This window comes from Palaemon carinicauda, chromosome 5 (genome assembly GCF_036898095.1).
Source record: "Palaemon carinicauda isolate YSFRI2023 chromosome 5, ASM3689809v2, whole genome shotgun sequence".
Lineage (NCBI taxonomy): Eukaryota > Metazoa > Arthropoda > Malacostraca > Decapoda > Palaemonidae > Palaemon > Palaemon carinicauda.
This window is the reverse complement of record NC_090729.1, coordinates 110513139-110529813: the sequence shown is the minus strand read 5'-3', so window position 1 is coordinate 110529813 and position 16675 is coordinate 110513139. Positions and strand designations below refer to the sequence as shown.

At 39.6% G+C, this 16675-nt stretch overlaps 2 protein-coding genes across 3 annotated transcripts in view; one reads left to right on the top strand and one right to left on the bottom strand.

The window, feature by feature from the left end:
• LOC137641392 (uncharacterized) overlaps positions 1 to 16675 on the top strand; it is a 307472-nt gene that overhangs the window by 224074 nt on the left and 66723 nt on the right. The window lies entirely within an intron of this gene.
• The window catches only part of LOC137641390 (uncharacterized), a 22452-nt gene continuing 12683 nt past the window's right edge, over positions 6907 to 16675 (bottom strand). The window contains exons 2-4 of one of the 2 annotated variants that reach the window (XM_068373909.1): positions 11024 to 11100; positions 9994 to 10491; positions 6907 to 8917 (exon numbers count right to left, since the gene is read on the bottom strand). In XM_068373909.1, the coding sequence (XP_068230010.1) occupies positions 7261 to 8917; positions 9994 to 10491; positions 11024 to 11100 (2232 nt within the window). In that variant the 3' untranslated portion in view covers positions 6907 to 7260. Of the gene's footprint in view, positions 8918 to 9993; positions 10645 to 11023; positions 11101 to 16675 lie in introns of both variants that reach the window. The other variant, XM_068373908.1, reaches the window with a different exon arrangement.

Below are 16675 nucleotides of genomic sequence, written 5' to 3'. Positions count from 1 at the left end.
TCTGGCTCTTAACTGGGAACCGAATGAATTCGATCCCAATTTTGTCCTTGGTTTTCCATGGAGTTCCAAATAATGGGAATCCTAGGAAACTATATCCAATGATCTCGGTCATTTGGATTATCCCAGGACCAAGCTTATGGTAACCAGCCGGGCGAGATGCATGGAGCGTGTTCTCCTTTACTGTTTTCATTCTCTATGCATCACACCTTCTTTAAGTTAAAATTAATGATTAATATTAACTTAGTTTAAGAGCCATTCTTATGACTCCCCCATACTCATTTTCTCTTTCTTCCACAGGAGGAGCAGATGAAGTGTGACTTCGCCTTCTGCGCTGTGAAACGCCCGCAGTTTTACGGGCATACGGCTTGCAGGACTCACGCCCCTTGTGCAGACAAGAAAGGGGATTTGAAGTTCTGGAATCCACTGGATTGTACGGTCTGCCAGGCCCACCTAGTTGAGGCCTTCCATAACCCTCCCTCAGCGGAGGTTAGAGACATTTCTCGTGAAAAGCTGTGCAAGTGGGTGCGTGGCTTTCAGAAAAATGCTACTGGACCGTACCTGGCCACCGAAGAACTGAGGTCCCTGTTGTTCCCTAAGGCCTCCCCTGACTCAGTGGTTCCAAAAGAAGCAATCCCCACTGTCCAAATTACGGTGGAACCTGATGTGGTCATGGCTCAGTCCATGCACGAGTGTCGTTTAGATTCCGAGGATGATGAACAGATCTCAGACGTCTCGGAAGACACGGAGAAGACGCTTATGGCTCAAGGAGCCGAAGAGGACGAAGACAAGGTGGAATACACCGAGTCGGAGCTTGGAGCTGCTCCCTCGTCCATCCCTCCTCCTACTCCTACACCGACGGAAATGTCCATTCCGTCTACCTCCTCGACCCCGGATCCTTCCTCTTCTACCCAAGAACTGATCCGGCTGATTAGAGCTGTCATGGACGACAGACTGAAGGAGAACCAGGAGTCCATCAGGTCAATGATTGGATCCAGAGAACCGAAGAAGATTTCGGTCAAGGATCTCCCAGCTTGCTCTCATGCCAACCCGTGGAGGTATGCAGAGCATATGGTTATTGCGACCGGCAGGATCTTTGTTAGTGACAAGATCGGCACGGTCCTGTTGGAAGATGTGGAGTTCTTCCCAAGCTTCGAGGCCTACCCGGACTGTTACGTCCGGCTTCGTTCCGAACCTGCCTCGAAGGAAGAGACCGAACCTAAAGAAGAGATAGTGTTCGATCTCGCAAAGGCCCAGGCTATGCTAGCCTCCGCATTTAAGAGTAGGGGCTTTACCTGCTCTAAGCTTCCAGCCTTGAGCAAGAAGCATCCTACATACGTCGCACCTGACACTGCGGTTCTTCCTTTCTTGGAAAAGGCCTTAGCTGCATGCCTTAAAGCGGCGGAAGAAGGAAAACCCTGCCCTGCACTGGAGGAGTGCAGACCCTTCTCCATCGTGACCCCCCCTGACGCTCGACACTGGAAAGATGTTCAGCATACTTTCGTCGTGGGTAGGCTCGATCCTGACGTCGCCGGACGTCAGTTTAATGAAGACCTCCCTAAGCTCAATGATCACCTCCTTCGCCGGGAACAAGACACGAAGGAGAGGCTTGCGGCATCTCTTTCTCATCAAGTCCAACTGGAAGTGATGGCCTGTGACACAAGAGTACCAGATCACTACATGGTACTAGCCAAATCCCACTTACTGACGGTAATGAAGGACTTGTACCACTTCATAAAGGCTCGTAGAGCCTGTCGTGAATTCGTGTTTGCCGGTGCCACCGTGAAACACGAACCCCGGAGGCTGATTTCCTCCAACATCTGGGGAAAGCACCTGTTTCCTTCTGACCTTGTCAAGGAAATAACTGACAGAGCCGCCACGGAGAATAGGAACCTTCTCCACAAGTGGGGCATGTCCAGAAAAAGGAAACCCTCTCAGGACGATGGACCTCAGCCTAAGAGGAAACCGCAAAAGCCAAAACCCCAGCAACGTCAGCAACGACGTCAGTTTCCGGGACCCGCTACCTCCCAAGTGGTTGCCCAACCACAACAGACCTTTCAATTGGTCCCCCAACCGGTGTTGTCACAGTCACCGGTCTTCACCCCTGCCTTTGAGCAACCATCCACTACCTTTCATGCCAAAGGTAGAGGCTCGTCCAGGGGTGCAAGCAGAGACGCATCTCGTCGTCCCTCCAGAGGTAGAGGAGGAAAGGGAGCTAGCGGCCGAGGCAACAAGTCCTCGGGACACCAGAAGCAATGAAGTGCTTCCGGTGGGAGGAAGACTCCGCCAATTCCAGGATCGTTGGACCTTCGATCCCTGGGCACACAGCATCATCAAGAACGGTCTAGGCTGGAGTTGGACGCAACCACCCCCAATCTTCCAGCGGTTCTTTCAACAATCGACCCCCATTCTGGAAGAATATGTTCTAGACCTCTTGAACAAGAAGGTGATAAGGAAGGTAAAGTCCACCAGGTTCCAAGGGAGACTGTTTTGCGTTCCCAAGAAGGACTCAGACAAACTCAGAGTCATTCTGGACTTATCCCCCCTCAACAAGTTCATAGAGAACAACAAATTCAAGATGCTGACGCTTCAACAAATAAGGACCCTTCTGCCTCAAGGTTCCTACACGGTCTCTATAGACCTGGCGGATGCCTATTGGCACATTCCAATGAACCATCACGCTTCCTCCTACCTAGGATTTCGACTCCAAAGGAAAAGCTACGCCTTCCGGGCCATGCCATTCGGCCTCAATGTGGCCCCTCGGATCTTCACAAAGCTGGCGGATGCCATAGTACAACAGCTCCGCCTAAGAAACGTCCAGGTGATGGCCTACCTCGACGACTGGCTAGTCTGGGCTCCATCGCCCGAAGAGTGTGCAAAGTCTTGCAACGAAGTTACCCAGTACCTAGAACACCTGGGATTCAAGATCAACGAGAAGAAATCTCGCCTCTCTCCAGCTCAGAAGTTTCAGTGGTTGGGAATCCACTGGAATCTTCAGTCACACCGCCTTTCCATCCCCCAGAAGAAAAGGAAGGAAATAGCAGGGTCTGTCAAGCGACTACTGAAATCCAAACGCATTTCAAGACGACAGCAGGAACGAGTTCTAGGCTCTCTACAATTCGCCTCAGTGACAAACCCAGTGCTTCGCGCACAGCTAAAGGATGCCGCGGGAGTCTGGAGACGCTCGGCATCCATCGCTCGAAGAGACCTCAAGAGACGGCTTCCAAACAGACTTCGACGCCTCCTAAAGCCGTGGTCGGAAGCAAAGGCCCTGAAAAGGTCCATTCCTCTCCAACACCCTCCTCCATCACTCAACATCCACACGGATGCCTCACTGGAAGGCTGGGGAGGTCACTCCCACCTGAAACAGGCTCAAGGGACCTGGTCTCCACTATTCAAGACGTTCCACATAAACATCTTGGAGGCCATGGCGGTCCTTCTAACTCTGAAGAAGTTATCCCCGCCGCCCTCGATCCACATCCGTCTAACCCTAGACAACTCGGTGGTAGTTCGTTGTCTCAATCGCCAAGGCTCAAGATCGCCCCAGATAAATCAGGTGCTTCTCCCAATCTTCCGTCTGGCGGAGAAGAAGAAGTGGCACCTGTCTGCAGTTCACCTACAAGGATTCCGCAATGTGACAGCGGATGCTCTATCTCGGACAAACCCGATAGAGTCGGAATGGTCTCTAGACGCAAGATCATTCTCCTTCATCTCTCATCAAGTCCCAGAACTTCAGATAGATCTCTTTGCAACGAGCGACAACAATCAACTTCCTCTGTACGTAGCCCCGTACGAGGACCCCAAAGCAGAAGCGGTGGACGCCATGTCACTGGACTGGAACAGATGGTCCAAGATATACCTGTTCCCTCCCACCAACCTTCTGTTGAAAGTCCTCTCCAAACTGAGAACCTTCAAAGGGACAGCGGCCCTAGTGGCTCCCAAGTGGCCCCGGAGCAACTGGTACCCCCCTGGTCCTGGAGCTGCAGCCCAAGCTGATCCCTCTCCCGGGCCCAGTTCTCTCTCAACAAGTACAGAAGTCGACTGTCTTCGCTTCATCATCGAAAATCAAGGACCTTCATCTCATGATTTTCTCTCCCTTGCCGCAAAGAAGAGGTTTGGGATCTCGAAGAAAAGTCTAGACTTCCTAGAGGAATACAAGACCGAATCCACGAGACGGCAATATGAATCATCCTGGAGGAAATGGGTCTCCTTTGTCAAGGCAAAAAATCCTAAAGAAATCACCATTGATTTCTGTATGTCCTTCTTCATTCACCTTCATGGACAAGGATTAGCAGCCAATACGATTTCAACCTGCAAATCGGCCTTGACTAGACCAATTCTATATGCTTTCCAAATTGATCTGTCCAACGACATCTTTAACAAATTACCAAAAGCATGTGCTCGCCTACGCCCAGCACCCCCTCCGAAACCGATCTCCTGGTCACTAGACAAAGTACTCCATTTCGCCTCCAACTTGGACAACGATTCATGCCCCCTCAAGGATCTGACTCAGAAAGTTATATTTTTATTTGCTCTCGCCTCGGGAGCTCGAGTCAGCGAAATAGTGGCATTATCAAGAGAAGAGGGACACATCCTGTTTGCCGATTCAGGAGAAGTGACCCTCTCCCCTGATCCGACGTTTCTCGCTAAAAACGAATTACCCACCAAAAGATGGGGCCCTTGGAGAATATGCCCCCTGAAGGAGGATGTCTCTCTATGTCCAGTAGAGAGTCTCAAGGTCTATCTTCGCAGAACTTCGAACTTTGGTGGAGGCCAACTCTTCAAAGGAGAAACATCGGGCAGCGACCTGTCACTGAAACAATTAAGAGCGAAAATCACCTACTTCATTCGCAGAGCGGATCCGAACAGTACACCCGCTGGTCATGATCCTAGAAAAGTGGCATCGTCTCTGAACTTCTTTCAGAGCATGGACTTTGAAAGCCTTAAAAACTTTACGGGCTGGAAGTCCTCGCGAGTTTTCTTTAAACATTATGCGAAACAAGTGCACGAAGTCAAACATTTTGTGGTAGCCGCAGGTAGTGTTATGAAACCTGCACCTAACTCTGCGTAGAACAGTGAGTTACTTGGGACTCTAACTCTTCGGGTGCCTATGTTGACCCTCGAGCGATTCATAGTGATGTCTAAAAACACTTAGTGCTTTTATAACTGTTCTTATCCCAGGTGAAATGTCATAGTGTCACACAAGTGCCGCATGCCTTGAGCATGATGTGTTGTTTAAAGACTTGCGTTCCTCGAGAACGAGTACCTACTAATCCTGAAATTCCTTTTCAGATTCAAGAGCAAGCCTTTATTTCTATGTACATTATTATTACTGTAAATGAACTTTACTTTTGCTGTAAATTATTTAATTTCTGCATTGTGAAATAAAATTTCTATTTTATTACTTATGCGTCTCTTTCAGCTCCTACCTACTATGAAATACATACTGTCATAGTTTTATTTATTCCTCCTCTCTTATGGTCATGAAGAATTTAAGATGTCTAATCCTAAATTATATTCACCCTGTCTCAGTAAGGTTCCTACACGAATACTTACTTCTGATAACCAAGAGATGAACTCTATACACAGTGCCCAACCACCACTGGCCTAATTCAGAATGTTCCTATACAAATATCAAACATTCTGCTTCATCTCTAAGTTCTTAAAAGTTCTTCTGTCAGGATGAATAGCCCTTCAATACCACTTTGACGTCGGCATAGCCCATGGGAACTTCCTACCAATGGGGGGCAGGATACCTCGTTCCTATGGTTCTTTACCTAAGATTACTTTGCTGTTTTGTCAATGCCTAGGCACTTAACACTGGGGGAAAATCTACCACGATACATTGATTCTCTGGTACTCTTCCATCAGGACGCCATGGCTTGAGCCCAAAAAACGGATTTTGAGCGAAGCGAAAAATCTATTTTTGGGTGAGATAGCCATGGCGTCCTGATGGACCCTCCCTACTACTTCATCCAGTTTTGTTCCCACCCTACACAATTGTATCATGGTGATGGGCAGCAACTGGCGTCAGGATAAAGACGGGCGTGACGTCATCAGAGCAATGGCGTCCGTTTGTTTACGTCTCGAGTATCAGTAGTAGCCACGAGTGAGATTAGCTGTGGAACGGCTCCCAGCTATTCTCAGCCCTTACACACCGAAGCATTAACTCTGTTCGGGGTGAAGATAGCTATGTGGCACGTTCAGACATGCGTGTCCCCTGTTGTATTACGATGTCTTAAAGGGAAACCTTTGAGATACTCGCTCCAGAAGTTAGAATTCTGTGATAACCTGTGGTTAAATTCTCTGGGAATATCTTAGTAGTCTTATACCCAAGGAAGCTACCAAACAGGAACCTTCCATCAGGACGCCATGGCTATCTCACCCAAAAATAGATTTTTCGCTTCGCTCAAAATCCTTTTTTTGCCCAAGCCTTTGTTTCTTTGATGTGTCATCATAAGGTTATTTTTAGTGGAATAATAGCAGTACCAGCTGAACTCGGCTGAGTCCCTGGTTAGGCTGGAGGAACATAGAGAGTAGAGGTCCCCTTTTTTGTTTTGTTTCATTGTTGATGTCGGCAACCCCAAAAAATTGGGGGAAGTGCCTTGGTATATGGATGGATGGAATACTGTAATGATTTTGGGGTCATTTGTTACAATTTTTTTTAAAACAATGGTCTGAATATTAAATGTATATACATACATTAATGACAATAATTGCATATGCCTAATAAGAGTAGTCACAGTATTTTAGTATATGAGGTTTTTTTTATTTAGCACCATATAAAAATTATTCCATCTGTTTATTATAAGTCCAATAATTGGATTGTTAAGGGTAAATGTGAATTCTGGTAAACAGACTTTTTGACAATTTTATTTTATATATCATTTTTTGCTACAGGAATGGACTACAATTCCATTTTCTACCATTCATTTGAAGTAGATTAAATTCTTTTTGAATCAGACTACTTTTTGAAATAATGTATTAAAGGTTATCTTGATTTATTTATTGCAATTATCATAGTTTTGATTGAATAAATTATGCTTTGTTATATTAAGAAGCTAGGTATTTTTTTTAATAAAGTAATAACATTTTCATTCACTGAATGAAATCTTAAGGATAATGTACACCATAAGTATCATTACATAAGTATTATTCTATACTTTACATAATAATTATATTAAATATGCAATATATAAAATTCACACGATACATTCACTCTTTCATGCTTACCCACATATTGAACTATACAGAAATTTACCATCACTGTGTTGTTGATTTTTGTTCAGAAACTTGATAATTATTAACAACAGGTTGTTTAGAACACTTGATTATTGCATAAGAAATAAGCACTACAAGGGTAAACACTGCTAGAGCCCCCATGATACCTGTAATGATCATAAAGCCTCTTACTGGGAATGTGTAATTGTTTTTGCTCTCTTCCCGGATATAGGGGGTCCTGATGACCATGTTCTCTTCAATTTTCTTTGGTGACACTGATGGATAGAGTCTTGGTTTATTGTCCATTCTGTGTGATGGAAAATTGTGATGCTGTTTGCGTGGTATGTGATGATTTGGTCCTGATTTGACAGGCATGACATCTTCAAGTACAGTTTCTTCCTTGGGCTTTTGCTTAGGAATCTTCATGACAGTAAATGCTATAATTGAGACTTCTGAAGGTTTACTAGGGGGCATTGTTAGACTTCCTGCCTTTGGACTTACAGAGCTTGGAAGAGGTGTTGTCTTCACGGATGAACTGAGTTCTGTGGTAAGAAATGCTGGTAAAATTGCCCCCTGGGAGCCTATGACGCGAGAAGTAGCTGTTGGTGCAAGGGTATGTTTTGTTGTTTCCATTAGCGGCACATGTGGAGTAAAAGGTACCGTAGTTGGGGGAGATGATGAATCAGGTTGCTTGAGCTCTGTTTTATGTAAAGTTGGTTGAATAAATTTGGTGTTTTTATCAGATTCGTAATTTTGGGTCACTTCCAAATGATGTTCAGTGACCGGTTGGTTAGGCAGAATAGTGTGTATGGGAAGTCCTTGAGAAATTTCAGCAGATTTTGTTGGAAGGTGTGATGTTGTTGAACTCTGAGGCTTATCAGTGACACGTTCTCCTATAGGTCCCTCGTATATTATTGAGGAAACTGAGGGTGTTGGTGATGCAGCAAGATTATGCACGAGACTCACGTCCTGTGCGGTATAATCAGTCATGTCTGAATGAGGTGTGACGAGGGTAGTCGAAATAATTGGCTGTCTATCTTTTTTATTCTTTTTGCGATTATTTCTGTTCTTCCTTCCCTTATTTTTATTTTTACCTCTTCTGTTATTTTTCCTTCCCCCTCTATTACTTCCTCCAGAATGTCTCCGCAGTTCATCTTCCATTTCAGCTCTAGTCATTAGTGTAGGTATATCTGAGTAATCTGTGGGTCTTTCTCGCATAACTTTCAAATGATCATCAGTATTCTCTTCTGGACGAGATGCCGTCAAGTCTGGGTTGTTCAAAAAGGTGGACATGTTGCGTGTTTGCAAAATATCATAACCTGACAAAGGTCTGTGCATACCTCTCTCTGAGGAAGAAATTAACTCGGTGTTAGGAATCCTGTGTCCACCATTTCGTGGAATGCCATGAGATCGGTGATGATGATTCCTATCAACTTCTCCATAAGTTATTGGATTCTGTGGAGGAACATTTGCTGGACGCATTTGTCCACTATTGAAATGAGATCCGTAAGTTGCTGGAGGGTTCCACAACCTATCGGAAGGGTTTGTCTCCCTTCCTCGAGGGAGAGGTGGCGGCTCATCTCGGACACCAGGGGACTGAAGATGTGAATGAGGATTCAATGGGGATTGATGTATTATATGGATATCTTCATCTTCTTGCGGAAGGCTTCCTCTGGATTTGCTTCTTTGTGAAGGGTGCCTGAAAAAATAGATAAACTTATGTATGAAGTGTTTCTTAGTAAAATTAAAATGGTAAGGGTTATTCTAGTTACAATTTTTTATTTGCACAATCTATTTTTAAGAAAATAATTATAAGGTTATACAAGAGGTTAATGAGACATTATAAGTAAAGAAGGAATAAGAGATATGATAGAAGGTGGACTGAAGTTCATGCACATCCTATTGTAATTAGATGAAAATGAAAGGAATGTTTTGGGAATACTGTACTGTAGTATGAAGATGATAAATCCTAAGAATGTATGGTAACAGTATTTGGCCCATTTTCATAAATTTGGTTGTAAGCTTTTGTGCAGTATATGGTATAGTTCTTATGGTTGAGTCCACTGAATTATAATATAGATATCAACTTTGATTAGGGCCTAATATATTTAATGGGGGACATATATTGTTGGTTCTTTTAGGAAAGCTGGTTGGCTTAGAAAAGGAGGGGGGCATACATGGTTGGTTCATTCAGGAAAGCTGGTTGGATTATAAAAGGTGGGTGACATATCCTATATAGTTTATTAATTTCCTTTATTTTCATATAATGAGTACTTAAAAGCTACATTATGTGTTATCGTGTTCTTTTTTAAATAATCACAGTTGATAATTCGTAGGGTTACAGATGTGTAGCATGAACATGGTTCTGAAATTTTAAGTGATCAGGTTTTCATAATGGCATAGCTAGGAAAACACTAATGGTCAATAATGTGTTGGGAAATGTTGTAACTATAATATACAGTGGATGCATTCCAGATAAACTGTAGTTTACAGACCTTGCTTATACTGTATATTCAGAAAACACTAATCATACTGAGTTTTAGTTCAGTGTCAGATCAGTAACCATAGATGACTTGGTGCACATTGAGGAAAGGGAGATTGAAGAATGCTTAAGGAATTTCAGATGCTATTACTGTAAGTTTAGAATACATATATGAACTCAGGATGATCATATGATTTCTATATGACTCCCACATCACCAAATATATGCGATAATGCCAACACATATTAAGCAGTTAAGCCAGACAAATAATCACAGCGTTGTTGAATACTTACCTGCCACTTAAATGGGAAAGGTCCTCGGAGATTTGGTGACCAAAAGTATCTGTTCGTAATCTACCTTCCATAATGCTGCGATGTCCATGAGAATGGTCAGGATGCCTTTTTGGCTGCTCCCATATTCCTGATTGCTCCTCTTCTCTTTCTCCCCATAACCCACCTCCATTATACTGATCATTTCCATGTTCCTGGCCATTTGTATAAGATGGTTTTGGAACTCCAGTTTCATCATATTCTGCAGGGTTTCTTGTACGACTTCTATCGCCCGGAGGATACCATGCAGACCCATAGACCTTTCTAGGGATAAAAGGCACAGGTGGGTTCCAGTCAGGTGGATAATAGATTGGTACTGTAGTTGCATTTAACAAGTGAGGAGTTGGAGGTGGCACTAATGGTCTTTGCTGAGTGCCATACGGAGATCGCCTTCCTGCATTGACTCCCAAGTGTCCCCCTTGGAATCCAGAAGAAGCCGTAGCCACAGGTGCCAGAGGGTGACTGAAACGTGTATCAACATGCATGTATCGGTTTTTGTAATTTCTAGGATAACTGCTGCTAGGAGATCGACTGGCAACCACAGGAGGTATGTGACTTCCACTATGTTCGCTTTGCACTGAGTCACCTCCTGTGTTGTGATCATCCCCTGAGATTCTGTAAATCATATTGGGTATAGTTTAACAGTATCTTAATTTGAATGTTAAGATCTGGCTTTTATGTTGTACTTTATTTCGGTCCTTTATTATAATGCATAGGAATTTTTTAGAAAGTTTAATATATTTAATTGAATTTACACGTCTTTCTACTAATTATTGTACAATATTTAAATTTGATTGATTAAAGGATTTGAGCAGTGCAATTGAATGAATGCACCTAACCTAAGTTTTATCATTAATAGATTTTAATGTTGCATACAAAATCTAAAAGTATATGTTTAAACAAGACAAATTATAAAGTTTATAATTGAAAAAGACAATTGAAATATGAGGCTCTAGAACAAAGCACAAAGAAAATGATGAATATCATACTATACCTCTCTGGTGGTTTTAAAGAGGTTACAGTTGGGGGTTCTAAGGCAGCTCTTTCAGGTCGCTCTATAGATGACTGGGCCTGCAATGTTCAACATGTATTGTAAATATTTTATAATGGTTCTGGAAAATCAAAAATATTGAGATTAATTTACAGTTTGTCATGCTAAGAGTTCTTTTTTGCTGTCAAGGTTAAGTTACTTATTGCTTTAATTACAAGACATCAGTGGAATAAAACCATCAGTTTTAAAATTATCATCATTATAGTTTGAATGGGTATAAATCTACCAACACACCACGCCTAATCATTAGATGTTCCGTAATTATACTCACGATTCTTAGTATGCCAAATATAAAACTATTTATAGAATTATTTTTTTAATACTGAAGGGAATAACATCCTTATATCCTTATCTAGTTTATTTTACATATCACATAACTCCTGTTGGGAGATAGTGCTACTAGTATACCTCAAGAAAACACACTTACTATAGTCAATTTTTTTTAGCGAGGCAGATTTGCACTGACTCGCAGCGGTGCCCTTTTAGCTCGGAAAAGTTTCCTGATCGCTGATTGGTTAGAATGATCTTGTCTAACCAATCAGGAAACTTTTCCGAGCTAAAAGGGCACCGCTGCGAGTCGGTGCAAATCTGCTTCGCTAAAAAATATGCACTAAAGTATCCCTTCTGCCCATAGCTGTTCACGTCTTTTAGTCTTCTACTCTAACATACTGTCAAACTTATTTCAACTTGTGCTCCATAGCTTATCTGCGAAGATTTCCAACCAACAATTGCAGCTTGGCACTGAATGCCCTATTCCAGCCATGGCGCTGTGTAATATGGCATAAAATCACAAATCCAATCAAATCTGTATCATATAATTCCTATCAGATTTAAATGTGCTATAAATGTGAAACCTTTTTATGTGATGCATTTTCTGTTATGATACTATCCATTTAAAAGGTTTTGGGAGGTTAAGAAAGTAACCTATTGTGATTTTTTATTTTTGGGTCCACATATACTTCTTTTAGATTTTCCACCTGATCTATCTGACCTAATCTGGGCAAGTAACATTTTACTTGAAATTTCATTTATTTTCTGCTTTAAACTTTTATTATTATTGTTATTATTATTATTATTATTATTATTACTTGCAAAGCTACAATCCTCGTCTGAAAGACAGGATGCTATAAGCCCACGGGCCCCAACTGGGAAAATGGTCCAGTAAGGAAAGGAAACAGGGAAAAATAAAATATTTTAAGAACAGTAACATTAAAATAAATATTTCATATATAAACTATAAAAAAACTCTAACAAAACAATAGGAAGAGAAATTAGATAGAATAGTGTACCCGAGAACTCTACCCCAAAACAGTGGAGGACCATGGTACAGAGGTTATGGCACTACCCAAGACTAGAGAACAATGGTTTGATTTTGGAGTGTCCTTCTCCTTGAAGAGCTGCTTACTATAGCTAAAGAGTCTCTTCTACTCTTACCAAGAGGAAAGTAGCCACTGACCAATTACAGTGCAGTAGTTAACCCCTTGGGTGAAGAAGAATTGTTTGGTAATTTCAGTGTTGCCAAGTGTATGAAGCCAGATGGGAATGTGTAAAAAATAGACCAGACTATTCGGTGTAAGTGTCACAGGACCCCATAACTCTTTAACGGTAGTATCTCAAAGGGTGGCTGGTGACCTGGCCAACCTGTAAGCATTATTATTATTATTATTATTATTATTATTATTATTATTATTATTATTATTATTATTATTATTATTATAATTATTATTACCAAGTAGGGATAAACATAATTACTTGGTTGCATTCTCTATCTAAAATAATACTTTTGTACAGGAACATTCCCTCTTCCTTTCTTCCTGTCCAACTTCTTTCACCTTTGTTCTCATAGAAACTACTGCAGTGTCCATCAGTTGCACTTCGGTGCTTAAATTAATGGCCTCCTTGGCCCCAACGCCAGCACATTTTCCCAAATCCCAATAACAAAGTTAGCAGTAGAAATTAAGTAAATGACGAAGAGAACGCAACTTACCAACTATGATTTTGTGCTGGCTGTTACAGCCAATGATAGTGTCAAGTATTTCAGTGTACGTAATTATTTTGACAATACTTATTAGAGCAGTGTAATGTGATATATTATAAATATGCTATTAAAAAGAATAGTACCAAGTTTCACGGTAAAATTAACGTTATGCGAATAGCATAAATGTGTGTATTCTAATGACAGATATTCCAAGTAAGGTCAAGTGATGGACCACCTCCTCCCTGCCACCTTCACTCGTAAGTACTGAATTGTTTTAAGCAATGTATTCTTAAGGAAGATTTATACCTATGAAAACGTGTAGAATAGACTTAACAGTGTTCTGGTTGACGTCGTTGCTAGGCATTTTCATATGACATTCAATGCTGAGTAGGCCTAGTCTGTAGCCTTGCTAATGGAAAAGTAGCCAAAAGTAGGTCTAAGTAGGTTACTAATGAACGATTTTAGTACATCTTCTAGTTTGGTTAAATAGTCTGCCGGAATCGTTTTATGACGCAAAATGTGACCAAAGTCTTGTGAAGAAATCAATTTGTCTGTAACCGAAGGTTTATCAGCCATCTGAAACAGTCAAGGGAACAGGTCGGGTTTTATCATAGTTTAGGTCACGACAATATTTAATTATAAAGTAAGCTTTATTTCTATTGGAAAACTCCCGTTTTATTCGAAAATGACCCTTGTTTTCACTGCAAATAAATAGTTATTGAGATGTACCCTAATATATTAAGTGACAATGGGAGCCACTCAGTGGGAACGGGGGTTTTAGGGTGGGAGAATATACAGGGGAATCGATACATAATGGTAAAACAAACCTTTTCATCTGCATAAATAATTCTCTTGGACACATAATAAGTCCATGAAAAATTACAGAAATTATCTGCATTCTATGCTCGTGAGATATTGTTCATTTGTTTTTTAACCTACAATTCGCAGCTTTTGCTACTGCTCATTTTATGTACATAACTTGTTGTGTATTAACCATTTTAAACTTTCTGCTCATTTGTTCCTGATCGTTTGTGTGTACAGGACTTGTAATGTATTAACCACGTTAATCCTTCTGCGCTTTAGCCACCCCTCCATTTTCTTTCTACTAATAGGATTATTCCTGTTCATTCAATTGTACATAGCCTCTCTCCCTACCTCCTTTCAATGGGAGATGAGATACCTTTTTCTCCGCAACATTCAAGTATACTACCTTGTTTTTTTTTCTCCAATATTCAAGTATTCTACCAGAATTGATCCTACTAATTCCTTTTGTGTTCACAGATGCAATACACCTATATATATTTTTCATCCAGATAAGTTTTAAAGCGTTACCTTGTCATGTATTAGTCATTTCGTTACGTTTTGCCCGTGATTACTCGATTACATAGTTTGTTCATAAGGAAAATACTGAACCTGCTTTGGACGAGTTTTGTTCTGAGAGGCTTTATATTCATAGTTTCATTTCTTTTTAATCAATCATAGCTCATATAAATAGAAACTGACCATATTTGCCCAATTTCTCTCTGAGGCAATTAGACTGTAGGGGATAACCTTTGATTCACATCTCCCAACAATATGGTGTGACACTTGAGTTTAGGTAAGGACGTGGCATCCTTCGGGGGAAGTTGCAGTGGGTCCATAGGCATCCCCCAATAGGTAAGGACACGGCATCCCAAGTTAGGTTGGGTTGGAAACCTTAGGTCAGATCGTATTCCTGTATTTTTTCCTTTGCGAAATACGGTTTTTAGGCATTAAAAAATACATTTGGAATTGCAAATGGCAGCTAGGTCCTAATACCAAAAAATTTGGAAAATTAATAAGGATATTTTAAGGGGCCAAATATTCATCTGCAACTAAAGTTACATGCTTATAAGAAAGGATTTGATTAGTGTTAATATTTACCCTTAGCTGTTCTTTTTCTTGCAAGTAACAAATGATCCATTCTCTAAGTTAGGCCCTGTACAGACTGTGATTCATGATGCGCGCATTATTGAATGGATACATTGAAAAACTACTTTTTCAATACGCAACTGTACCACCAATGTGTTGATGGGCCAGCTCAACTTCTGAGTTCTCACTGTTGAGTCAGCGTTCAAAGTAAAAGTATGTTCGCTCAGCTCTCCAGCGTCAATGGCTTAACCAACATTTCATTTTATTTTAATAAAAAATAATAGTAATAATTTGAATAATAATTATTTTATTGGTTTTAATGATATCAATTTTATTAATTTTAATAATAATCACAGTAGTCTTTCCAGAGTTTTCTGGTAGAGAGCATTGGCATACTGAGTGTACATCTTTCTATGAAAGCTGAACTGCAATAAAAGGTAACTTTTCCGGGTAATTAATTTTCTCTCATAAATATATATATATATATATATATATATATATATATATATATATATATATATATATATATATATATAAATATATATATATATATATATATATATATATATATATATATATATATATATATATATATATATATATATGTATATATATATATATATATATATACATATATATATATATATATATATATATATATATATATATATATATATATATATATATATATATATATATATATATATATATACACAGTATATATATACATATATATATATATATATATATATATATATATATATATATATATATATATATATATATATATATATATATATATATATACACAGTATATATATACATATATATATATATATATATATATATATATATATATATATATATATATATATATATATATGTATATATATATATATATATATATATATATATATATATATATATATATATATGTATATATATGTATGTATATATATATATATATATATATATATATATATATATATATATATATATATATATATATATATATATATATATATATATGTATGTATATATATATACATATATACATACATACATACATACATAAAATGAGAGAAGGCCACACTGATTTTTTCTTTTGCCAACTTCGTTGCGGCGAAGGTTATTTTCTGATAGGCGTATGTTTGTATGGATGTGTGTGTTAATAGAGATCTAGCTAAAATTAGTGCATGGTGCAAATTATGAGGTATGAAGTTGGACCCTAAGAAATTTAAAAGAATTATGGTAAGTAGGTTAAGGACAGTGACTCCTCAACATCTAGATCTCTGCATTAGTAATGTTTCTTCAACTCTATACCACTTTTTAAACTTTTAGGTATGATTCTGGATTAAAAATTTACTTTAAAGGAACACCTGCTGTCTGTTTCTCAATCAGTTGCAGAAAATTTTGTTTTTATTGAGAAAGTCTTTCAAGATTTTGGTGATCAATTCATTCTGAAGAAACGTTTTGATTTTTTCATTGAGACTAGTTAGGAGTATTGTTCTCCCGTCTGGTCATCAGCTACTGAATCTCATCTTAATTTGATTGGATAAAACTTCCTGTCTATTAAAGTTCTTATTCCTGATCCAGTTATCAGTCTAAAACTATGTTCAGTTAGCTCTTCATGGATGTTGGATGAGATTTTTCATAATTCTGACCGTCCTTTGTATTCAGATCTTCCCAGACTGTACCATCCTGTAGGTAGCTCTAACTACAGTATC